Consider the following 26,133-nt stretch of genomic DNA (forward strand, 5'->3'; position numbering starts at 1 on the left):
ATGTGAAATTTTTCTTCATTATATTTTGAAAGATCTTGGATAAGTGTATATACCAGTCATTGCATTAATTGTTGAGAAGAACATATCAAGAATCTTGAAGAAACTGTTTTACTATCATTATCATTAGATAAAGTTACTGTCATTCATCTATATAATTATTGAAAATAACATTCAGTTTAAACTCTTTGAATGTGAACAACTACCAACCCACTATCTATTCCCAGTATTTTGAATCATCCTCATCTGTAAACCCATTCTGGTAGTATACTATGTTCGCATTTTGTTCTTTAAAATATTTACTAACAATTCTCCATACAGTTAATAATAGTTGGCCTAGAAAGTCTGCACTGAAAAACTGTAGTGACTATCTGATATTACATTTTTTATATGATAAAAATATTACATTATTGATATTACATTATGATATTACATTATTTTAAACAGTTTTTAGATTTTGTATGTTTGTATGTATGTCTTGTTTTTACTTTGGCTGTTCACCGCCCTGAGTCCTACATTGGAGAAGGGCGGTATAGAAATTTAAACAAATAAATAAATAAATAAATAAATTTAATCTGAAGCAAATAAATCCTATTTTTAGATGCAATTCCATTTCTATATCATTATATTGTCATGCCAAAATAGGTTAAAAACTGAAAGACTTTGTAACTACCAAACTAACTTTCACTTTAAAGAACTTGTTTTAAAAGAAAGTTGCTGGTCCCACTTAAAAGATTACTTATTAATTCAAGCATGTTAGTCATTTTAAACAGAAAGGGGCTTAATCACTAAAGTTTAGGCATCATAAATAACATTAACAATGAATAGCTAACTATTGCAATGAGATCAGTAAAGTAGCCTAATACCTACAAAAGCTATTTCTGCAGAATTCCCATAAACTCATAGATGCCAGATACGCTTCCATCTTTTGCTATTTTTCTGTAGTCTTGCAATCATTCTGTTTTAAAGCAGATTATACAACGGCAAAGCTGGGCCGAGAATTGCTCACTCCTCTTAATAATTGTTTATGCTACAAATTGTTAATTAGATTGAATACTAAGATTTTTGTAACCAACAATATTGTCATTGCTGACTGTTTTATAAAGTTTAGAACAGATAAAGTTAAGCTCCTTCCAAATATAACAAAGATGTTACCATTTTATGTTCCCCAAATGCTCTTGGGCTTTAACAGCTGTCACTTTACTCTTCAACAGGGATTATTAACCTGATGTCAACAGATCCCTTGGGGAAGGAAGGATACCTGCTTTTTTGTCCATGGAGAAAAAATTACAACCATATTTTCACCAACTTCTAACAAGTTTAATTTTTCATTCAATAGCATATGCAAATAAAGTAATTCCTGGCTTCCAGAATTCCAAAAACATCAGTCAACATCCCTAATTCCCCTGAGCAAATAATATAAACCATAGGAACCAATGATAAAACTCTGTCATATTTTATTCTTTTCATAAGCTGTTTTCTTCAAAGCTTATAAATGTAGGACTTACACAGCAGGCTTTCTGAATGTGTTCCTGTTATGTTTGTTAATCTTCAAAGATTAACAAAGATCCTTGCTTGAATCTATACTTATTCTTCCTTTCAGACATGCTGCACCTGTTTTATAATCATTCAACTGTTCATACAGTATTGAAAACAACTTTCATTAATTGAGGCTAAAAAATCCTTAGAAATTAGGTTCCTTATTTTAAACTTGGTTACAACCTCAACCATGCCCATAATGCAGCTGGCTGGCTATAATTGCCATATTACTTTTCCTTTCGCTGTTTATTGTGTTATGCCAGAGACCTGTTAACTAGCCGGAGAGATTAATTATGGAAGAGGAAGATCTCCTCTCTTGCACATCTGTACACTCGCAGACTCAGTCACGAGGCAGGTTACACAGATTTAAATATTTTACTGTAAAACGTTTTCTACTCAAAACTACAGCTTCCGTTTCAATCCACGAAAACGCTCCTGGGAATTTCCAGTCTAATCGTTCGGATGCTTCGAGATATGCAAGTGACGATGACGAAGCCAGGCGGGTTCTGCCCGATACGGTCGCGCTCAACTCATCCGGGGAAGAGCCGATGGGGAAAGATCTGCCTTGGCACAGAAACCCCACCGCCACCACCGCAGCAAAAAGGCGCCTAACCTAACCCTTCCTCCTTTCTTTCAAAGGACTCGCGCCCCCAACACGCAACGTGGGAAGCGGCAACCCAGGTCATCATTTCGGCAAACGTGTCGAGCCAGGCTTTATGAGGGTCCCGGGAGAAAAGTAGCGGAAAAAAGACTCGAACTGCGCCAGGGAGCCTCTTCTGGCTCCCCTTGGGAGCCCCTCACGGGCGCGCATCCCGGCGCTTCCCTCCATTGGCCGAACCCCCACTTCCCAGCCGGCGTTTTTCCCGCCACCAAGAGCTCGGCTATCCCCAACCCCCCCCTCCCCTCCCCTCCCAATACCAGCCCTGGCCGAGGCTGCCCCCTAGGAGAAAAAAAAAAAGCGTTGGAGTAACCAGAGGAGAAAGGGAAGTGACCTCACAATGGGTCTTTCCCGCCCAATCATAAAGCCCCTGCTTTCGCCGCCCAATCGTAGCCCACGCCCGCCAGACCGCAGCCAATGAGCGCGCGGCATTCCGGCGCCGGCAGGAGGGGTTTGTCTAGCCGGGAGGGAGGGGAGAGGTTCCCAAGAGCTCGGCAGTGGCGGCGGCTCCGCCTTCCTGTGGTCGGTGCGCGGCCTCGCGTCCCCTTCTTCCTCCTCCTCCCCGCCCGGCTGGCCCCTCTCTCTTCGGCAGCCATGGCGGTGGCAGCGGAGCAGGAACAGCAGCAGTTCTACCTCCTTCTCGGCAACCTGCTTAGTCCGGACAACGTCGTCCGCAAACAAGCCGAGGTGAGTGGCTCGCGTGGCTCCCGCTATGCCCGTCCTCTCCCTCCGGCCGCCGCCGCCGCCGCCGCGCACGAGGTTTCGCCTCCTGGCCTTTGCCTGTCAGCAGTGGACGCGTCGCGGAGGGCCTCCGCCGGGCCCACGTGCTCCGGCCAAGCCGGCGGCCGTTACAGCCGTTGGCCCGGGAACTAAGAACACGGCTCGGGGGAGGAGAGAGGCCACCAACTGCTCTTCCCGCTAAACTCCGGCCGGGTCTTCTCCTCCGCCTGTTCTCTTTCGCCCATCCTCGGCTCCGATCCCCCGGTTCTCTCCACCCCACCGATCCTTATGGAGGCTTTCTCTCCCCTTCCCTCCGATGGGGCTTCTTCCACTGGTCCGCTGGCCTTTCCCTCCCCGCGCAGAGCCGGCTTCTCTCCTGCTGGATCCCCATTTTCTCTGCCTTTCCCCAACTCTTCGCGGCCCCTCTCCTCTCCTCCCCTCCCCAATCCGATGCTTCGCTTTCGGTCCTGACCCTTGTGATTCGGACAACGACAACCTCCCCCAGCTCTCTTTAAGAAGTGCAGGAGGAAACCCTTAAAAGAGTCTCGCTTCTTACTTCTTAAAGTATGTCTCTGTTCCCGCCACCCCTCTTCCCCGTTTGGGATGAATGAGAATGATATGCTGTACGTGGAAGAGCTAGGGTTGCAGCTGATGAGTAATTAAATGATGGGGTGGGGTGGGGGGTTTGTAGTAAGTTAAGTAATACATAACTAAGGAGGGGAACTCCTCAGTTGGTAGGCGGCCCAGTTGATCTCTTGTTTCTAGGGTGCTTAATAATATTTCTATTATGCCGGGCTTGGAAATCACTAAGCTAAGGAAGTGAGGAGTCAGAACTGGTCTCTTGGCTCTTGTCCTCTTGTCCCATACTCAACAGTAGAATGAGCATTGTGACTAAGTTCATTTTCTGTAGGAGTTTCCAGTTAAAAAAAAGCAGGGAAATATTTCTGCTTCCCAGAATATTCTGAGCTCAAGATGCTGGCTTTGAATAAAGGAATGATGGCAATAGGTTTCCTTCAGAAACTAGCTGAACTGAAAATTATATAGAAGGGTAAAAGGGCTGCTGTTTCCCACGAATTATACTTGAAACCAGGGTTTCTTTTCATAGTGCAGGAACATGCTATACCTAACTGCTTTATTACTCTTGTTCAGAATAGCCTTTTTTTATTATAAGTTACAATTCCAAACTACAGGATTTCTCTATAATTGGTATACAGGGATAATACTTTTTCCGCTCCAGACTGCTTTTCATTCTTTGTTATGAAAAAAAAAAATAGTGGGGAATCTTTGTCCCTTGAAAATAAATGCCGGTGTCTGGGTTAGGGTTTTCTCATTGTATGGCTGTGGCTGGGCTTTTATCATTTACATCACTTGAGTGATCAGCAGAGTTCAGCACATTCTTTCACTGTGAATAGTTGTACAAAAAGCTGTTCTCAGTGCCCAAATGTAAAACAATATGGTCTGATTTTTCTTTCTGGATCTGAAATAGGCATCCATCATTCAGAGTCAAAATTCTGCATATCGCTGCAATCTGTTTAAGTATTGTGGGTATCAGATCTGCTGAAAATTAGACAGAAGAAGAGGCAAATGGTGGAAGATATTATTTTGAGTTAGTACGACCAGATTCTAAAGAATTCTGTGAAATAGGATGTAGAAAAAGGCATTATTTATGTATGAATAAGATGGCAACTGATAGGTATAAATCTTGCCTAATTGTGATAATATCCCAGTTTTACTGTGGCAGTGTATACAAAGTTCCACATTCTGAGTTCCATATCTGAATATTTAAATGTTAGATACAAAAAGTAGGGGATTGTTCCCTGGTTAGTCTTGAGAGTTTCCAGAATCATTGGCTATATAAATCCTATTCATTACCATATAGTTCTAAACCACACTGGAGGACATCGCTGTAGTGAAATCCTGAAAAGCCAGATCGATAAAAACCTTCAGATTATATGAATAGCAATATCATCTGAAGAGGTTTGTGAGCCACTATAATGATCATCCATGTGTATGTTAAGAGAAGGGAGAGTTTTGTCTTTTTTCAGCAGTGACAGCTGCTTCATTAATACCATTAGTGTAAGTTTATGGCTGTTTGTGCAGGTTACTGACATCATAGATTCCACAAAACAATGATGCTTGTATGAGACAGGAGCGTCTGTGCACTAGCATTTGCATTTTACACCATGTAGCTGGATAACATGTATTCACAGACTTTGTTAAAACACATGTATAAAAGATGAGATCGTGATTGCATTTATATAACTATTAAAACTACAAATGACCATATTTATAAGTCTCAGCAACTTTAAAATTTGATTTAAAAAAGCCAGTTGTTGAGAAAAGCTAACCTGGCATGTCTGAAATCTTTTTAAGTTGTGCACCTCTTATTTACTGAAGTAATAAATTTAAGCAATCATTTCTAACCACTTTTAACCATTATAATTATTTCTTGAGTAATTTAATGATGACTTTTAAGCTCTGGTTGCCAGAATTCCACAAGATCCTACTGCCAAAATGCAGCAGTAAACTTCCCTAATAAGAGTAGTATGACTTTAAAAAAAAAAAAACAATAGTTCTTGGACAGAAATAAAAGCTGTGTTGAACTGTAATCAAATAAAGACACTGGCACAGTTTGGTGATGCTCAGAGTTCTGGCTATCACTTCAAGGCATAAGACCTGGTTTTTGAGAAGCCACCTGTGCCCCATAGTTTTCTGCTTAACCCACATGATCTGTCACCATGCTTGAAATCTCACTTTTAAACATTGTCATCCAACAGGACTCTAGAAGTGGTCTTTTCTCTCATGGCACCTACCATCTAGAACACTCCTGCTATTATAGGAGGAGTGACAGAACCCAGGACAGAGTTAAAATAGGGATCACCATAGGAGTGACAGAACCCAGGACAGAGTTAAAATAGGGATCACCATAGAATCCCTACATAGCCACAAGTAAACTAAGTCCCCCTCTCCAATTATGTAGATCCTTAATTAGCTGCAAGCAGGTGTTAACTATTAATTGAGAAGATTCCTGCGCAAAGGTTGTTTAGCTATAAATCAGTTTAATTGGACCTTAAACACCCATCCTCCTCCTTAAATGAACCCTTAAAAGTATAACCCCTAAGACCTAAGTCAGAGTAGGTGATGAACCACTTGTGTGATGTTTTGATTTTTTAATGTTTGTTGCTTATTTTCTGAACTTTCTGATTTTCATTATGTACTTTCGTTTTTTTTAAATATTGCATCTGGTAAATTATCTAGAGTTGTAACAGATTAGGGTGGCCTTTAAATCCCATAAATAAATAAGTTCTATTACTGGTGTATTGAATGTGGCTTTCAGTGGCTGAAAAAAATTAAACTGTAGCCTCTGGATGGCAAATGTTGCCCACTCATGCTCCCAAATAGCTGGAAGAGTATTAGCACATCAGTGTTAGAACATTTAGCGACCTGACACTTTCCAGAAAACCTGGGCTGTTTTCCAACATTTGTAAAATTTACCCTGATGGGTACAGCATATGAATTTATTGTCAAGTTCATTTGAAGATCACCAGGTTGATACCATTCTGACATATCATAGCTAATAGTGTGGTACTAAAGTGTTGATAGTACTAAAAAAAAGATAAATTTTGTTTTAAAGTGTTCTAGGAAGAAAAAATAGGATTAAATACAAGAAAACAAAGTTACAATTTCTTTTAACTAGCTGCTATATATCTTCATGTATTTCATTAGCAGGATAATAATTGAGATGAAGAAAAAGGCTGAATCTACATGAGTAAATTCAATATATTTCTCTGAAGCAGAAGAAAATCTTTTGCTGTCTTCCTCATATGCTTTAAAATATTTTTTGTGGATTGAAGGTTCCTTTCATATTATAATTTCTCTGCTGTTTGAGATTTGAGATCCTGTATCTATCCCAATATAGTACTTCATATTCCTGCTTTGAGTAAAATAACTACTGTAATAGATTTTTTTTTTTTTTGGTAAATCTTAAACAGTTGTCTACTTAGAACATATTAAGTGGCTGTTTTAATGTTAAAATGTTTCTGATCTTTTTTAGGAAACATACGAGAACATACCAGGCCAGTCTAAAATTACGTTCCTTCTACAGGCTGTCAGAAATACTACGGTTGCCGAAGAGGTATTTTTCACCTAAGGAACTTAAAAGAATTGCAGGAATGTTTTTTATGTTGTAAAACATTGTTTTGTGATTGTGACTCATATGGTCATACCATCTAAAGTGGAATATATTACTAACGCTACAACTTCATTAAAGAACCAAATGGTCAGGAAATTACATCATTAGTGTTTGCTATTCCTATATTGCTAAACCGTAACTCATCACATATATAGAAGTTTTCATTCCTAGTTTTGTAACAAACCAGCATTTCACTTATAAAGTTGATAAATTTGGTTTCAATTTGCTTTTCATGAACAGAACATGGCTTTTCTGCTTTCTGTGGCCCCTTGTACTTCCACAAAATCCATTTCAACTAGGTACAAGGGCTTTGAGATAAAGGAGTCAAATATGTGTTACATTCTTTATTTGAATGGAGAAATGCCTTGAGCTATAACTCTATGATTACATTAAATTTCTAAAGAGATACAAGAAAATAATAGTGGTTTAAATGTAGTATGTGTATATTAAATGAAGCATATATCAATTGTACAGGTAGTCCTCAACTTAAAACCACAATTGAACCCAAAATTTCAGTTGTTGAAACATTGGTTAAGTGAGTTTTGCCCCATTTTACGACCTACCTTGCTACCATTGTTGAGTGAATCACTGCAGTTGATAAGTTAGTATCCTGTTAAGTGAATCTGGCTTCCCCATTGCCTTTGCTTGTCAGAAAGTCTCAGAGGGGCATGACCCTGGGACACAGCAGTGGTCATAAGTATGAACCAAGCATCTGAAGTTTGATCACATGATTACAGGGATGCTACAAAGATTGTAAGTGAAAAGTAGTCATAAGTCACTTTTTTCAGTGTCATTGTAACTTTAAACAGTCACTAAATTAATGGTTGTAAATTGAGGACTACCTGTATAGTGGATAGGTTGTCTAATCTTGTCTTTGGAAGAACACAAACAAGAATACATGACATGATGATGATAATTTCTATATACTACAGGTGGAGATTGTTAATCAGTTCTCCAAAATTTCCAATTATGTGATCTTTAATGCAATAATTATGTTTATATTTTGGCTGTTTATTTGATTAACTGTCTTCTTTCCCTGTTCCTATAATTTACTGTAATGTTTTAAGCTTAGGTGGGATACTGTTACCTAATTGTGGGCTTTGTATTTATTTAGCAGTTTAGTCTAACATGTGAAGATTAATTAACATTGAATTAAAATAGCTGATATTTATATTGTTACAGCTGCGATTGGTAGTCAATGTGGAATTGAATAATCTTTACTCAATTTTTTTTAATTATTAAATTTATGTTGTCCATCTCACTATCCAAAGTGTCTGTTTCTTCTATCGTTTGTTATTGAACAACACTTTCTGTTAAAAAGTTTTATTTTAGTTCTAGAACTTGAGTTTTACTTCCTTTGCATTTTTTCATATACTAAGTCATTCAGTTATTTTAAAATAACATACCTTATTCCTCTACATTAATAGTTTTTATATTGTCCAGAAGTCATGTTTACATTTTAATGTATAGTAGAATGTCATTCTTTAATTTATTACTACGTGCTTAGTTCATAGTGCTTTTGCTATAGAGTCAGATGACTCATTTAGTCCTTATATTAGTTATGGAGTGAAATACTTGAGGGGGATGGAATAACTAAAGATACAAAAATAGATCAGCTGAGTCAGCATTTTGGCTCAGCTGCTAAATTTTTATATATGCAAGAAAAATGTCTTTACAAAATCACTATTAGGTTTTTTAAAAAATAAAAGAAACCGTTTACCATGTATTTGTCTTAACAGGCTAGACAAATGGCTGCTGTCCTTCTGCGGAGACTTTTGTCAGCTTCTTTTGAGGAAGTTTATCCAACATTACCTTCTGAAGTCCAAACTGCCATCAAAAGTGAACTGCTTGTGATTATTCAGTTGGAAACACAATCCAGTATGAGGAGAAAAATCTGTGATATTGTAGCTGAACTGGCCAGGAATCTAATAGGTATAAAATCTTATTTTGGTACAGATGCATAAAGGAAGAATATTTTAGCTGACATGATGGTTGTGTAAAAAAATGCTTTTCTGTATCTGCAGCTATGTTGATAGATTGTGCTAAGTCATAATAGGGTTCATTTGTCTTTAGATTAGCATGTTGGGTGAACCAAGTCAATTGTGATTTATTCTTTAAAGTTAGCCCATGACATAATATAAACACGGTTAAGCCATGACATAGTATGTGTCTGAAGCTGGAATTTTTATTTTTCTTGTACTCTTTATCATGCTTTGGCTCCATTATTGGCTTTGAATGAAGATAACACTTTTAAATAATGATTAAACATCTACCACTTTAAATATGCATTTTCATATTTAGAAATATTATCTTTAGATATGCTGCGCAAGCCTTGAGGAGTATAGCAATCCACAACCTTATGTGATCTCTGTGCAGCCTTTTCTGTTTGACATTAGTGAGTATGGCATCTCTGCACGTGACTTTTCTGCATTGGTGGAATGATCTCTTCTGAAATAATGGGGTATTCACTCAGATTACTTTTTAGTTTAGCGAAACAGTATGCAACCACTGTCCTTTCAGTGTATTATGCTTCATGGGTGCTTTACTTACTCTTTTCCATTTGCTTTTTCAACAGCCAGTATAAGATCAGTTGAAATCACAAGTGAAAGGGTGGAGGTTAAAGTGCAGATTTTCTAAGCATTGTGAAATTTTTGCAAATAGACAACCAGGCTAGGATGTGAAATTTTAGGAAGGAAAATTCACTGTGTTCATCAGAGTTCAGAGCTAACAAGACATTGAAGCAGAAGAATATGCATCAGAGTTCATTGATCTAATTTGGTTAAATGCCATGATTTCCATTTTATTTTTATTTAATTTTAAAAATTGTATACCTTAAATGTTAATTTTCTCTCTCACATAGATGAAGATGGCAACAACCAGTGGCCAGAAGGTCTGAAATTCTTGTTTGACTCAGTCAGCTCTCAAAACGTGGGACTGCGTGAAGCTGCTCTACATATCTTTTGGTATATAATTACTCTTAAATAGTTCATGAGGCCTTTATATACTCTGATAGAAATTGTGAAAGAAGGAGAAGTTGTCAGTTTGTTTAAAAGGATTGTCGCTGGCTCACACACATTATTCATTACATCTGGACAAAGTTTCTTTGTTTCAAGCCCGTCAGTCCTGACCATTATTTCACAATATGTTCAGAATGAAAAATTGATGACTAAAACAGGAGCGGGGGCTGTCAGGGGTCATCTGTGCCTAGCTGGGAAATGCCTCTTTACTATCAATGAATAATTAGTGCAAAATTTGTATCTTCGTCTTGATTAGTCTTTCATTTACATTGCTTCCCAGCAGGGATGCACTTCAGATCATAGAACTGCAGGATATTATGGTTTAGAAATTTATATTAATATATTTTAATCCGTTTTTTTTTTTAAATCACTAAAAGGACTACATGTCCAACAAGCAATGTTCAAAGACTTTGATGGCTTGCAAAGATAGTAAGACAAAATAGTGATGATAGATTTAGTTTCTTACATTTTCCATGCAGAATAGTTGCAATATTGTTTAGATGGGCACTGAAATTCATTTAGATTGCTTGTGTTATTATTGGGTCTTCATCAGTGAAATAAGTAATGACAAAGAAACAGCCACAAGTGAATTTTTAGTACATTTTAATAATTCAATAAGTATTTATTTTATTCTCTGTTTAGGAACTTTCCTGGTATTTTTGGAAATCAACAGCAACATTATTTGGAGGTCATCAAACGAATGTTGGTGCAATGTATGCAAGATCAAGAGAATCCAACAGTAATTCAACATTTATTTAATTTTGTCTTTTAATGCTGTTGCAAAAAAATTGTCTTGTTTAAGTTCTCCATTCTCTTTAGTAATTTACATGAAATAACTACGTTGGGATCATTTTAGATAAATGCTTCTGGGGAATTATTGTGATCTGTTCTTCATGGAGCTGATGTTTAAGAGATTATTAGTTCAGAATACTGACCTTGGAATCACGTAGACAGCAGTATTTTCTTTGCCAAATTAATGGAAATCTGGGTGATGTCAGTGTGTTTCATTACTTTTCATTGGATTTGAACAGCTATATATATCCCCCTCCCCTCTCTGAGTATGTCTGATAGATATTGAATAGAATTAAGCCCCATACTGTACTGACTATTGGTTTTCTTTCTAGATCAGGACACTATCTGCTAGGGCTGCAGCTGCATTTGTTCTTGCTAATGAGCAAAATCTTCCCCTTCTTAAACATTTTGCAGACTTACTTCCTGGAATTTTACAGGTAAAAATCTCATAAAATTATGGTGACTGAAATGCTAAGCTTATTGTCATTATTTGTTGTACAGTGGGTGCCACTCAAAATAATAGGATAGTTTTTAAATATCATTTAGTACAGGCAACAATGCAGCTTGATTAAACGATGCATGGGACTTATGCAAGAGCAACTACTACATTCAAATGCTGCAAGGAATGAAGTTTGAGAAATCAAGATGGTATTTTTGTTGATCTAAAATCTAAACCTTTAGTTTCTAACTGTACATAGCACAATATGCAATGTAAAAATGGTGTCCATATACTAAGCTTCAGGAAGAGCTGAAGTACACACATAAATATATTTATTGTTTTTACAATGTTAATTACAGAAAATCCTTTTGAAACTTGCAAACAAACTTGATTTAAAGAGTCAGTTGAGAAAATCAAAAGCATGAACTGTGTTGATAAATAACATGAAATATCCAGCACACAATGTACCATTTATTCTAGCAGCCCCCAACCCTTCCAGCTTGGCAGACCGACGGGGAGAGAAGGGGAGGGTTCTCTGAGTAGTATGCACTCTGTACTCCCACAATTGGAGCTTCATGTCACTTATAGAAATGAGCTTCACACACGTGCTCAGCCTCTACTTCCACGGCCCAGTTCCGAATGTGCCATGGCCATGGAGTTGGGGACCCCTGATTTATCCTATTGCTAATGACAATTCCCAAGTTTTTGCATAGCTAGTTTATTCTATAAGATACTCAAAAAAGTGAAATTATTGAAATTTATTATTATATACAACACTGCAACTTACCAGGTAGAAAAAAAATTCTGAAATTCTAAGCAAAGCTAAAACCTCTGTTATTTTGAGAATATATTTGTTTTAAAGTTACACAGATACTGTCTGTTGCCTGTAGGTGTAACGACATAATTCTGAAAAAACTAGGGCACAGTTAAAATAGATGATGGTTTCTCCAGAAAGGTAATGATATGCAACAAGAAAAAAAAATAATAGAAAAACAATTATTGCATCAATGAGTTATAGAAGAGGTGAACATAAATAAGTCTCACTTGATTAGCATGTGCTAAAACAGTGCTTCCCAGACCTAGCTGAAATTACCCAGAATTGGGTAAATGTGTTTTTTTCTTTGGTAGCAACTTATGAATTCATTGCCAAACTCCAAAAGGGACAGTTAAATTAAAGTGTTTTACCTACATTGGATAAAAAGGACTTTCTGATAAAATAATTTGGGATAATGAAAGAAAAAGTTTGGGAAACACTGTGCTAAAATTATATTACCCATATTAAGGGGAACGTTTGATGCTAACTTCAAATGTCTTTGTGGTGGAAGTTTGCAAAATGTTGAGTGGTTGCCTGTTAATGCTTTTGAGTGCAAATTACAAGGGAAAATTACTGTTTTTCTTCAGGCAGTCAATGACTCGTGTTATCAAAATGATGATTCGGTCCTAAAGTCTCTTGTAGAGATTGCAGATACAGTTCCAAAATATTTACGTCCGCACTTAGAACCTACATTACAACTGAGTTTGAAAGTAAGTTTGTATTCTAGCACTTCAATTTGACATATTTATTTGTTAAAGCTCTGGCCTTGATTTTAGAATTTTCCTGAAATATTTTTCAATTCCAGCTATGTGCAGATACAAGCCTCAATAATATGCAACGTCAATTGGCCCTTGAAGTAATAGTCACATTATCAGAGACTGCTGCTGCTATGCTGAGAAGACATATCAACATCGTTGCACAAGCTAGTAAGTAAGCCATTTTTGTTACTTTAGTCAAATTTCTAACACAGGTAATCCTCGACTTATGACCACAATTGAGCCCAACATTCATGTTGCGAAGTGAGACTTTTGTTAAGTGAGTTTTGTCCCATTTTATGATCTTGCCACAGTTGTTAAGTGAATCATTGCAAGTGTTAAATTAGTAACACAGTTTTTAAGTGAATCTGGCTTGTCAGGAGGTTGCAAAAGGTGATCACATGACCCTGGGACACTGCAGTTATCATAAATATGAGACAGTCGACAAGCATCCAAATCGATGGTGCAATAGCTGTAGATGTGAAAAAACAGTCATAAATCACTATCAGTGCCATTGTAACTTTGAATGGTCAATAAACTGTTGTAAGTCAAGGGCTACCTGTATATAAAAAGAGGATTTTTTTAAAAAAAGAAAGTCTTATGTTGGAATTTAAAAGCCAAAATCCTGATGGTAAAGTATAGCAAGTGTTCCCAACCTTTCTGGCTCGATGGACCTGCAGGAGTGGCAGCAGGGAGAGGGAATGGTTTTACGCACGCAGCCTAGCTCCTGCACATGTGCAAATGAAGCTTTGCGCGCCTGCCCATCACTTGCATGGCCCAGTTCCCAATGGGCCGCAGACCAGTACCAGTCCACGGACCAGGTGTTGGAGACCCCTGAAGTATAGAATAGAATACTTCATTGCCAAGTGTGGTTTCAAAGTGCTAGCCACCCATATCTCTCATGAATGAAGGCGAATATAAGTATCCCAGGATAATGTTGCAGGATCCAATCAGGGTTGGCAACTGGTAAAGAGAAGTTCCCTGAGGATGGGCTCCAACACGAGTCAGAAAGTTCGGAAGACTAAACCTCTGATCCCAATGACTGACCTGGATTTGATCCTGCAACATTATCCTGGGACATCTATATTCGCTTTCATTCGTGTAATAATAATAATGTACAAATTATAATCAAATCTTAATTGCCTCCCATGACCACCAGTGCTCCAGAAATCCCTGTGGAGATTTATAACCAAAGTCAAGGCTTTTAATTGTTACTACTTCTTTATTTACACAGAGGCTAATTAAGTTCATAGTTTAAAGTTAAAGGTACATTTTCATTTGCTGTTTAAAGCTATCCAAAATCAGACAAACACTAGATTGCAGTGCTGAAGCAGAGAAAGCATAAATGTATAATGTTTAGGAAAATGTATGCCTATAGAGATAAAGGTTTCCCAGTCCAATCAAGTCCGACTCTAGGAAATGGTGCTGATCTCCATTTCTTAGCTGAGGGAGCCAGTGTTGTCCAAGAACATTTCTGTGATCATGTGGCCAGCTATATGCCAAGGTGCACAGAAAGCTATTATTTTCCCACTGAAGTGGTACCATGTTTCTCCCAAAATAAGACATCCCCTGATAATAAGCCCAATCGGGCTTTTGAGCGCATGGCAATAAGGCCAAGCGCTTATTTCAGAGTTCAAAAAAGTATAAGACAGGGTCTTATTTTCGGGGAAACATGGTACCTATTTATTTCCTTGCATTTGCATAGTAATGGGAACTCACCCCATTGCACTTTTTTGGGTATTGAACCTGGGCTGTCAGCTTTTTTAACCGCTGAGCCATTGCACCCTCATCTAAGACTATACATTTCTTCAAATCAGGAAATGTCAGTATTCTTCATATACTTTCTGTAATTTCATATAAACCATATCTTTGTGGATTTATTGATAAAAAGAGCTATTGGCTAGAACGGTTATGATAACTAATTGGCTGAAATGCCAAAATGAAGTAAAATCTTCAGAACTGAAACATTTTATATAGCAATAGCACTTAGATTTATATACTGCTTCATAGTGCTTTACAGCCCTCTAAGTGGTTTACAGAGTCAGCATATTGTCCCCAACAATCTGGGTCCTCATATCATGATACTATAAGTCTAACTTGGACTTAGCTATGTTATTTCTGATTTTAAATCTTTTTTTTTAAATAAATATTGCTTAGGACAGTATATTATTAAAATATGTAGGTTCTATGTAGAAGATTTTTGGAGACCTGGTTTCATTGCCTGCAAATTAATAAAAGAAAAATGATTTAAGTATGAAATATAATATTAGCAATTGCCTATTTAATCCCTGTTATTCAAATGTCACTCAGTGTATTGAAGCAAATCTTACATCTGAGTTTAGATCTATTAGCATGCTTGAATTGGAGACACTGCAACCTATCGTATTTTTTGGAGTATAAGACGCAGTTTTTGGGGAGGAAAATCTGCCTAACAGTATTCATCTGCCTAACTGGTATTCATCTGGCTAGCGTCCTTAGTCTGGTCAGCTTCAGCACATTTGTTTGCTGGTTTTGAGCGCACGCACATGCGCTTTTTATCCCCTGCTTGGGGATAAAAAACAGCTTCTAAAGCAAAGCTGATCTTTGGAGAGAGAAGCAATGAGAAAAGTAGGTGAAGCTCGGAAGATCGTTTCACATGCTAGCTCCTCGTTAGGGTATTGCTTCAAGCTACTACCTCGTTAGGGCTGAAAAAAAGCTTCCAAAGCACAGCTGAGAGTCAGAGGGAGCAGTCCAAGCGGCTTCACTCGGAGTATAAGACGCACCCAAATTTTCAGCCTCTTTGGGGGGGGGGAGTGTGTCTTATACTCCAAAAGATACGGTAATTTCTTCCTTCCTGTAGGTTATTTTATGGATTTATCACTTGCTTCTTTCTAGAGTATTCTGAAACTAACATCTCTGTTTAGATTATAATGATCATGTATGGTGTCCACACAGGACTGCTTTTTAATCAGGTTCTATTCTTAATTATGACTTCAGAATGTATCTTATCTTTGATTTTCTGCATATCTAGAAACCTGGTGTTTGTTTCAGTAGGGCTTTTGTCATATATTAAATGCTTTTGCTATTGTTTGTTATTGCTTTCATCAAGAACTTTCAATCTCCTTTCATTTATTCAATATGTGGCTCTTTTCAGCTCTGTAATTTTAAACGAGAAGCAAAATATGTTACTTCTAGCCTAGCCTAGCCTCCCACTCTCTTCTCTTTTCAAAATGTAAGCTACAAAAACATAAAGGGAAATGGATAAAATATCATTTTAGATTGAAAAGCAGTAAGTATACACACTTGCACAAATCCTGTATATCAAACATATTCATGATGAAGGCATAGATTAATGGTTGTAATTAAGAACAGAAAGAAGTAGTTATTTTATAAAATTCTAACATTTGTGAACCATTTTGTTTTAACCAAGTTCAAACACTAACTACTCACTAGTATCTTTTATCTGAATCATTTAGTTACCAATTAGATGAGTATGGCTCACCAGGATCTGCAAATATAGTCTGTACATTATATAGAGAGATTGTATATAAAATGATAGAACAATGAGATGATCAAGAGCTTGGAACAAGCCATTTAAAATATCAATATTTTGTTTCCGGTTCAGAACAAATGTGTTTTGTGCTGAGGATGGGATAAAATCAATATGTTTTGTTTTGAGTCTTGAAAAATGTTGGGAACATGCATGTTCTGTTTCAACTTCAAAGTACTCGGAATATATTGCATATCCTTATTTTACTTTACTTAGCTATAATAATTCCAAATATCAAACTGATCAGCAATTTTTTCACAAATTGTGTCAATGTATAATACAGTAAGTGAAAAACCCACATTTGTTTTTGAGATTGTTAGAGACTGTTAGCATCCAATTCATTGTTGGAAATTTGTTAATAAGCACTATTAAATTTGTTTTAGTCCCTCAGATGTTAGCAATGATGGTTGATCTAGAAGAAGATGAAGATTGGGCAAATTCTGATGAATTAGAAGATGATGACTTTGACAGGTAAAGATGGCTATTTTAGAAATTAAACGTAGGATCCTTGATTTTCCCCAGGATTATTTTGTACTTTAATCTGTGTTGACATTTAATTCATGTCAAGGCCCAGCCCTAAACGTTTGGATACACCATCCATTTCAACTGGTTAAGGTTCAATAGTAGACACATTTTCTTTCTCATTAAAAAGATGTACAATATTCAAGAAATTATATTGAGAGGAGCCGTTGTTTGTACTGAAAAATAAAAGTTTAATCCATTTGTTTAATGAAGTATAAAGCGAATCAAAATCATCCTCACAGAAAGAAAAATAATAATTTCCAATTTGATAGAAAGAAGGATCCATACAGAGAATGAATTTACTCTAGAAATCAAGGATCACATGTCCTAGTTCTTTATCATATGAAATTCCTAGAGTTTCCTTCTAGTTCACTTCAAGATTCATGGTCACAATTCATTGCGTTTAAAAACACTTTGTTATTTGTGAAGTAGTATGGCAGTAGGTTGACAATTTTGTAATGGAGGGTTTTTCAGAATAACTGACCATCATTTTATGCTAGAGTAGTCACTGAATTGGGGAGGGTGAATTAAAATCTATACAATATATACAGTAAGAGACAATGTCCAGGAACAGAATATTGAAGATGAGATGAGAGATAGAGAGTGAACATCAGATGGCTCCGTCTCTGTGGATAGAATGATTTGCCACAGGACATGGAGTAATGCAATGATTTAAAAGGAAAATGCAAAGTTTGCTGAAGTTCATAGCATTCCAAAGCAGAGTCAAAAGTAAATTGGATGACGCCCCAGGAACACATAATATGTATAATAAATTAATATGGAACTCATCACAATGTGGTTTGAAAGCTCTCTGTCATAACAAGAATGCAGTTGAAGCAATTCTATTGTCAGTAACACCCCCAACGAAATCAAATTCCAAGGCTTGAAGTTCCTTAAAGCTAACTTTTATTAGGGATGTCATATTGGCACATCTGGGAAAACCTGAATCTGAAAGCTTCCGGGTTTTCCTCACCCACAAGAAAGTTCAAGACCTTGCCCACGTCTCCCAAATGTCCACACAGCTTCAATCAGTTCTTTCCCGAACAGAAGACGTCCTCCAATTTCTTCTTTGCACAGCTGCCGGACACCATGGCCTTGAACATCTCTTAGAGAAGTTTGTTATGGCTAAGCTCTACTTCACTTATACAATCCCCCCTCCCAACTTCCCACGGTATGATTGTGGCAGGCCTGGATCGTCAAAGCACACAGGTAATATGACTTCCAGGCATGACATCTATATTACCTCCAGGAAAGCAGTGGTAGATAAGATGTATATACTATGCAGCGTAAGATCTTCTGGAGGTTCAGATTTCATTTAGGAAAATGCGATGGATAAGCACAAAATTATTCAAGTATTTTGATATAAAAATTGTATTTGAAACTCTATGTTAAGCAGGATTTTCTTTGAAACAAAAGTCTAAAGAATAGGAACATAGCCTAAATATTATTCTGATTGATTTTTTGCAAATTTTAGCAATGCGGTTGCTGGTGAGAGTGCACTGGATAGAATGGCATGTGGCCTTGGTGGAAAACTTGTCTTACCTATGATTAAAGAGCATATTATGCAAATGCTTCAGAATCGTAAGTAATTTTGTTTTGGATTTTGAGCTACTGTTAAATGATGTAAAAACTGAGTGGTTAAAAATGGGTTTAAACAAATTTATAGTCAAGTAACCCTTGCATGAAAACTAATTTGGTATTGCAGTTAGAGCACCAGGCTAGAAATTGAGAGTCTTGAATTGCAGTCCCACCTGTAACACAAAGCCAGCCAAAGTGACTGGATGACCTTGGGCCAATCATTCACTCTCAGACTTAGAAAGCAAGCAAGAACAAACCGCTTCCAAAAATCCTGCCAAGAAAACTGCAGAGATTAGTCCAAGTAGTCCCCAGGAGTCAACACTGACTTGAGGGTACAAATATATATAAATGTATAATGGTTACAGAGTGTCCAAATCACAAGCATGGAGGCAGTGCATGGATCAATCATAATATCACTTTTTTTAGCACTATCATAATTTGAAATAGTCACTAGTTGCAATTGAGAACTGCCTGTATCATGAAGATTTCTTCCAATTCATTGAAATAGACGCCCATGACCACACACTGCACTTCTCTGCACCAATTTTACCAAATTGCCAACTGGGATGCAAGAGGGGGGAGTATAGCCATTCTGGAATGCAAAAGAAACTAGTTTGAACAGATTCATGTTGTGAACAAAAACATATTGTTATCTTTACCTTTTTTCCTGACTCGGAATTCTTCCATTTAATTACAGCTGACTGGAAATGCAGGCATGCCGGCTTGATGGCTCTATCAGCTATTGGCGAAGGCTGCCACCAACAAATGGAGGGGATTTTGAATGAAATAGTTAACTTGGTATTGCTTTTCCTTCAGGATCCTGTAAGTTGAATAGCATTTTCCTCTTCCAAATGTTTATTTTGGTGCTTTATTTTATGATCTTACTAATTCAGTATAAATATTTCAGCATCCACGAGTCAGATACGCAGCTTGTAATGCGATTGGCCAAATGGCTACAGACTTTGCACCAAGCTTCCAGAAGAAATTCCATGAGAAGGCAAGTATGAAGCTTTGTATTGCGCAGTTATTAACAAAGCTTATTTAGGGACCTGTCACTCATGGTTGCTATCTTTGTTGTAGGTAATTGCAGCTCTTCTGCAGACCATGGAAGACCAAGGCAACCAACGTGTTCAGGCTCATGCAGCTGCTGCTCTGATCAACTTTACTGAAGACTGTCCAAAATCACTGCTTATTCCATATTTAGATAACTTAGTGAAGCACCTTCATTCCACTATGGTATTAAAATTACAGGAGGTAAAGATATTTTAAGATGAAATGGAATAAATTTAAGTTACTGTTTCAGCAAGAAACAATTTTATTTTTATTTATTTGCCTCTTTTTTCACAGTTGATAGAAAAAGGTACCAAGCTTGTTTTGGAACAAGTCGTTACATCCATTGCCTCTGTGGCTGATACAGCAGAAGAAAAGTTCGTTCCATACTACGATTTGTTTATGCCTTCTCTGAAACACATAGTTGAAAATGCTGTGCAAAAGGAACTTAGGCTCTTAAGAGGCAAAACTATAGAATGTATCAGCTTAATAGGCCTTGCAGTAGGCAAAGAGAAGGTAGGTATCAAGTTAATTCTCTGCTATCTTCAGCTTTGTAGGTACATTGAGTTGCTTCTGCATTCATAAATTGAAACCATTCTTGGTTTTTAGCTTCAGCTTTAATGCTTTGGTAATTTCTATATCTTTTTTTAACTTACACTCTTCAATACATTATTATAAAGATAATAATTAAAAAACTGCCACAGCTTGATTTGGGTTCTCTCTTTTTTTCTAGTTTATGCAGGATGCATCTGATGTGATGCAGCTCTTGCTGAAAACACAGACTGACTTTAACGACTTGGAAGATGACGATCCTCAGGTATGTGAGAGAGAACATCTTGCTTTGGTCCAACTTTCTAAAACTCCACATATTTGAGTTGATTCAAGATTTCGCAATACATGTATGGTAGAAATCTACATTTTACCCAGTGACAGCACAGTTTTAATTGACATACCACAGTAGGGATAAGGAAGAATTTTAGCTCCAAACCACCTAAAAGCTTACTATGCATAATCAGGATAGGCCTGAAAAGTTTGAAGTTTTTCTCCAAATGCACTCAACATCTTCCAGGCTTTAGCAACTTCTGCAATTTCAAAATATTTTTAGTTTGCCCATTTTACTCATGCAGGTTCTCCTTAGGTAACTATTACTCGTTCAGCAAGCATTGAAAGTTGCAGTGGCACTGAACAAACAAGTCCTTAAAACCAGTCCTTAAAGTTCCGTCTCTCACAGTACCTCCCTACCTCCTTCCATAGTGCTCACCTGTCCCCCCAACCTGCTTACAAGTCACCCAGGACTTGAAACTTCAACTGGCTTCCTCATTGACTTTGTTTGTGGAAAGCCAGGAAGAAGTCATAAATTGCGGTCATGTAAGGTTCTCACTTAATGACCTGTGATTTTGCTTAGCAGCAGCAGTTAGCAAAATTGCTCTCACTAAGCAATGTGTTCTCACAACATCACACCTTATTATTGCATCACTTAGCAGTGGCAATTCCAGTCCCAGTTACCATAGATACATAAGAAACATGTTCATGTCCAGAAATTATTGTACAAAAATGTGCTTTATCCTTTAATGTGATAAAATCTCATTGGATATCTTTTAGCAAAGTGCTGTTGCAATGCTTATGCCAAGCCTCTGTAATGGAGATTTCATATTCCATAGTTATTAAAACTGATCTATGAAAGTTTCTTTTCTCATTTATGCCATGAATTTGTTAGTTCAAGCCCAATTAATTTTTGGAGAACACTAATATTTTCTAATAGTTTTGTAAACATAGTCTTTTTTGAAGGGCATTTCAGATTTTTCAAAGTACTACACAAATCTGTATAGTTACCTTTAAACAAGTTTGTTAGGGTTTTTATATAATCCCAGCTGTAATATAGCTTTATAATCATTCTTGAAGAAAATGAAATCTCATTTTATTAATTTACAGATATCATATATGATTTCTGCATGGGCTAGAATGTGCAAAATTCTTGGAAAGGAATTCCAACAATACCTTCCAGTTGTTATGGGTCCTTTAATGAAAACTGCATCAATTAAACCTGAAGTGGCCCTTCTTGACAGTAGGTTCTGATATTTTAATTTATATTTCTTAGTTAATAAGGAATGATACAACTTTACTAAAATTAACCTTTTTTTTTACTAGCTCAAGATATGGAAAATATGAGTGATGATGATGGCTGGGAATTTGTAAATTTAGGGGATCAACAGAGTTTCGGTATTAAGACTGCAGGTCTCGAAGAAAAAGCAACTGCATGCCAGATGTTGGTAGGTACTATTTTAATTAATTTTTTAAAATAAAAAATTGGCATCTGATGCCCAAAATGTTTGGGAATGAGACTCCTCAAAGTTGAAGAGTTTAAAAGCAAGATGGAACTCTTTGAAGGGAAATTATTGAAACACCCACTACTCTTATGAAATATATGTTAAATTACTAATAGCAAGAAAATATTCTTGTATAAAATACATTCTTCCATTATTCATTTACAACGCTACAATTTTCTTTTAAATGTGTAGTCTATTTATGTTCAAAGAGAATTTCACAATTTGGGAAAATATATTTATTTATCTGTATTCTCCTTTATTTGTATTTATTTATCCATTTTATCAGTTTTAAGTCTACCACTAGTAGTTTGTTTATTCATGATCCAGCTTGCTTTGCTGAAGAAATTTATGTTTGGATTTTAGGTCTGTTACGCCAAAGAATTGAAAGAAGGATTTGTGGAGTACACTGAACAAGTTGTAAAGCTAATGGTTCCTTTGCTGAAGTTCTACTTCCATGATGATATCTTTTTCTAAGTCTATTCTATTTTCCATGATAGTCCTACGAACTATTAATGTGACAGTTTTTAGTGTTTATTATCAAATTCTTTGCTGCCATTCTATATATAGCTTATTCAAGAAGATGACAATATTCCATCCTTCTTATTTGTCCAAGTAAATCCTTTTGTTGCAAACCCAGATATGCAATTCCCGCCGTTTTATGGTACAAATATTTTTAAAATGTAATGTGAGACCTAAAATAGAGAATGTGGCTTGTATTTTAAAAAGCATTCTCAATTTCACTTGATTTCAATCTGTGTTAGTTAAGCAAAATTAAATTGTAACAGTTATACTGCTTCATCCTTAATTGTTACTAATATTTATTATTAGTTTGGTCTAGTGATTGAAGCATCAGACTAAAAAGCCAGGAGGCTGTGAATCCTGCCTCAGGCATGAAAGCCAGCTGGGTGACTTTGGACCAGTTACTTTCTCCCAGCCCACCCCACCTTGTGAAGGAAGAGGAAGGGATATGGTGTGTGTTCATGCCTTGACTTTTAAACTAGAAAAGGGGGGTGTGGTACATTGATCCCATTTTCTGAAATCTTTACATTGCTAGAAAATTATAATAATTTCCCTTAATGAATTTAACGTGTTCGTGTGGCAGCTGCAGAATCAATGCCTTTACTTCTGGAATGTGCAAGAGTTCGTGGCCCAGAGTATCTCACCCAAATGTGGCATTTTATGTGTGATGCTCTTATCAAGGCTATAGGAACAGAACCTGACTCAGATGTCCTATCAGAAATAATGCATTCTTTTGCCAAGGTAAAAAGATGTTATACGTGGGTAGCATTTTGCTTCTGTTAATAATAGCTGATCTCCTATGACCTAGGATCTTTATTGAGTAGAAATAAAGTAGAATATACATAATTATTCAGAATAATTTAGCTTATGTTTATTGGCTTAATTTTTCTATCCTATTATTCAGATATTCATTAAAAACATGGATAATTTTAATCTTCCAACTCCCAGAATGGTTCTGCCATTTTACTTTTTCTTTTGTATCACAGTAATTCAGTCCACTGTTGCATTGAACTTAACATAAAGAAAACTTTTTTTACCATTTCATTTCCTAACATGGGGGGGGGGCAGATTTCTAATCTTCTTCCCCTTACAATGTAAAGAAAGGAGGAAAATATGAATTTAACCACAGGTTTCTGATCTTCTATTTCTTTAATATAATCTTTATCTTGAAATTTCTACATGTGGATAGAACAGTGTTTATCAATGGGAAGAACTAGATTTGTCCTTGTAATTCTATTCCAGACAAATGTGATCAGTAGTTTTATGTGCATTCATTGAAAGAAGGGCAAATATTTCCTTACTTTTAATCAAAACCCTGAACTTCTATTACCCAAAACATGTTTCACTGCAACATGCAAGAAGGAAGCTACTTTCCTATTTCATTATTTGTCACTCAGTAGCAGAAGTTTTATGTGCTATATAAAAAAAAAATTTCAATCTTGCAAAATCAAGCTGCATTTTTATAGTACTTAATTATACAAGATGCAAGAAATTACAGTGATGGCAATAGTTATTGTTAAATATGTTTTCAAATTAATGTTATTTCTTTAGTGTATTGAAGTAATGGGAGATGGCTGCTTAAACAACGAACATTTTGAAGAACTTGGAGGAATATTGAAAGGAAAATTAGAAGAGCACTTTAAGAATCAAGAATTAAGACAAGGTAAATCAATTAAATGTTGCTAGATATTAATTAAATATGCATTTCAGAGCAAGAGTTTCAAAATGTAAACACACATTTATCCTACCAAATTCCAGTGTTTTAGGGAACTTAAAATGTAAATACTTAAAAGAAAAATGATAGCTCACACCTAAGGTTAAAATTGCAATCTGGGCAATTCAGAAGTTTTTCCAAAGTTCTTCCAAATATGTTCCAAGAACTTCCAAGTTCTTCCAAATATGCTTTGAAGTTCTGCATGAACTTATTACAACACTTTATAAAGAAATTAGGAATAAATGCAAGTTCCTCCTTATTTACACTATTGCTAAGCAATATTATTAATTTATTATTAATATTAATAATTATTAATTATTAATATTAATTAACTGATAACTTTGTGATATTTCAGTAGAACAAGAACTCCTCAAACTGCGAGATTCCCCCCTCTTGCAGGCTTGGCCCTCTGCTCTATCGAGGGCCTATCTCGATGACGGACTTTGGAGTCCGGAGAGATGGCATACAGCAAAAAGAGGGTTATGGGGTTTTTAGGGAAATTTTTAAATAAGATTTTAAGGGATTCTGGGAGGAGGGTAGGTTACGTGGGTTTGGGGGAAAACCCGCGGGGGAGGGTATCTGGGCCAGCTGAGGGGCGCTGCATGGGAGGTGCGGACTCAGGGGTCAAGAAGGGGGTTAGAGCTTATGATGCAGATGGCCATGACATCAATACTGTAGGTGGGAGGGGCAGATATGGCGGGAGCAGGGGGCCACATCCTTTGGTGGGAGTGCGTCCTCGCTGGTTGCAAGCGGTGGCACGCTCCGGCCCCCAAAGCTCTTCTCGTTCCCCAGGTTGTACGGGCCCCAGGCCTTCGGCTGATGCTGTGCAATGCCAGGTCCGTGGTAAATAAAGCCCCCCTCATTTGTGACCTTATTCAGGAGGGGGGTGCGGACCTGGCGGGTATTACGGAGACCTGGTTGGGCCAGGAGGGGGGAGCCCCCCTTGTTGATATGTGCCCACCCGGTTTCCGTGCATTCCATCAGCCAAGGTCACGGGAGGGGAGGGGGGTGGCGGTTGCCATTAACGAGGATCTTAGACCGAGGGAGGCCACTGTTCCTCAGACGGCTGGATGTGAGTCCCTCCTTGTGAAGTGGGTTCATAGGGTGCAGTTGGGCTTGCTAGTCACGTACCTGGCTCCCTGCCACGTGGCAGCAGCCCTGCCCGAGCTCCTCGACGTTATAGCCGCGGTAGCGGTTGACACCCCCAGGTTTATGATCATAGGGGATTTTAACCTGCCATCAGTCGGCGGGACGTCCAAGGCAGCTCGGGAGTTCATGGCTTCCATGACGGCCATGGACCTGACCCAGTTAATTTATGGCCCTACTCTCATGGGGGGACACACACTGGACCTGGTTTTTGTCTCTGGACAGTGGTTGAGTGATCTTGAGATAGGGGATATAGCGATTGAACCCTTGTCATGGTCAGATCACTCCCTCCTTCGCCTGGACCTTCGAACCGCCACACCCTGCCGCAGGGAGGCGGAACCGACCAGGTGGTTCTGCCCCAGGCGCTTGATGGATCCTGATAGGTTCCAGATGGAGCTTGGGCCATTTCCTGAGGTTCTGGCACACGACTCGGCTGAGGACTTAGTAGCCGCCTGGGATAGAGCGACTGATGGGGCTTTGGACCGAGTCGTGCCTTTGCGGCCTCTGACCCGGCGCCGGTCTCACCTGGCTCCTTGGTATACTGAGGGAGATGAAGTGCCGGAAAAGACGCCTAGAGAGCAGTTGGAGGGCTAGTCGTTCTGAATCCGACCGGACACTGGTAAGATCTCATATTAAGAATTACCTAGTGGCGATAAGAGTAGAGAATAGTAACTACTTTTCTGCTCTTATTGCGTCATCAGATAATCGCCCAGCCGCCCTGTTTAGGGTGACCCGCTCCCTGCTCCACCAGGGGGCGCAGGAGGACCCCTTGGAGGGTAGAGCTGAGGATTTTGTACAATATCTGTATGACAAAATTGCTCAGAT

At 37.7% G+C, this 26,133-nt stretch overlaps 1 protein-coding gene across 1 annotated transcript in view; it reads left to right on the plus strand.

Moving 5' to 3' along the window:
* The first annotated feature begins 2,656 nt into the window (after window positions 1-2,656).
* Window positions 2,657-26,133, plus strand: part of IPO5 (importin 5) — a 34,831-nt gene continuing 11,354 nt past the window's right edge. Inside the window, exons 1-20 of the mRNA XM_034418566.3 lie at window positions 2,657-2,881; window positions 6,969-7,049; window positions 8,846-9,038; window positions 9,967-10,069; window positions 10,766-10,862; window positions 11,248-11,352; window positions 12,756-12,878; window positions 12,974-13,094; window positions 16,836-16,923; window positions 18,449-18,555; window positions 19,250-19,374; window positions 19,460-19,549; window positions 19,633-19,806; window positions 19,900-20,118; window positions 20,336-20,419; window positions 21,535-21,667; window positions 21,751-21,872; window positions 22,293-22,389; window positions 23,017-23,189; window positions 24,000-24,111. Of these exons, the coding sequence (XP_034274457.1) occupies window positions 2,789-2,881; window positions 6,969-7,049; window positions 8,846-9,038; window positions 9,967-10,069; window positions 10,766-10,862; window positions 11,248-11,352; window positions 12,756-12,878; window positions 12,974-13,094; window positions 16,836-16,923; window positions 18,449-18,555; window positions 19,250-19,374; window positions 19,460-19,549; window positions 19,633-19,806; window positions 19,900-20,118; window positions 20,336-20,419; window positions 21,535-21,667; window positions 21,751-21,872; window positions 22,293-22,389; window positions 23,017-23,189; window positions 24,000-24,111 (2,440 nt within the window). The 5' untranslated portion in view covers window positions 2,657-2,788. The remainder of the gene's footprint in view (window positions 2,882-6,968; window positions 7,050-8,845; window positions 9,039-9,966; window positions 10,070-10,765; window positions 10,863-11,247; window positions 11,353-12,755; window positions 12,879-12,973; window positions 13,095-16,835; window positions 16,924-18,448; window positions 18,556-19,249; window positions 19,375-19,459; window positions 19,550-19,632; window positions 19,807-19,899; window positions 20,119-20,335; window positions 20,420-21,534; window positions 21,668-21,750; window positions 21,873-22,292; window positions 22,390-23,016; window positions 23,190-23,999; window positions 24,112-26,133) is intronic.

Source organism: Pantherophis guttatus, chromosome 5 (genome assembly GCF_059756535.1).
Source record: "Pantherophis guttatus breed Tessera chromosome 5, ASM5975653v1, whole genome shotgun sequence".
Taxonomy (NCBI): Eukaryota; Metazoa; Chordata; class Lepidosauria; order Squamata; family Colubridae; genus Pantherophis; species Pantherophis guttatus.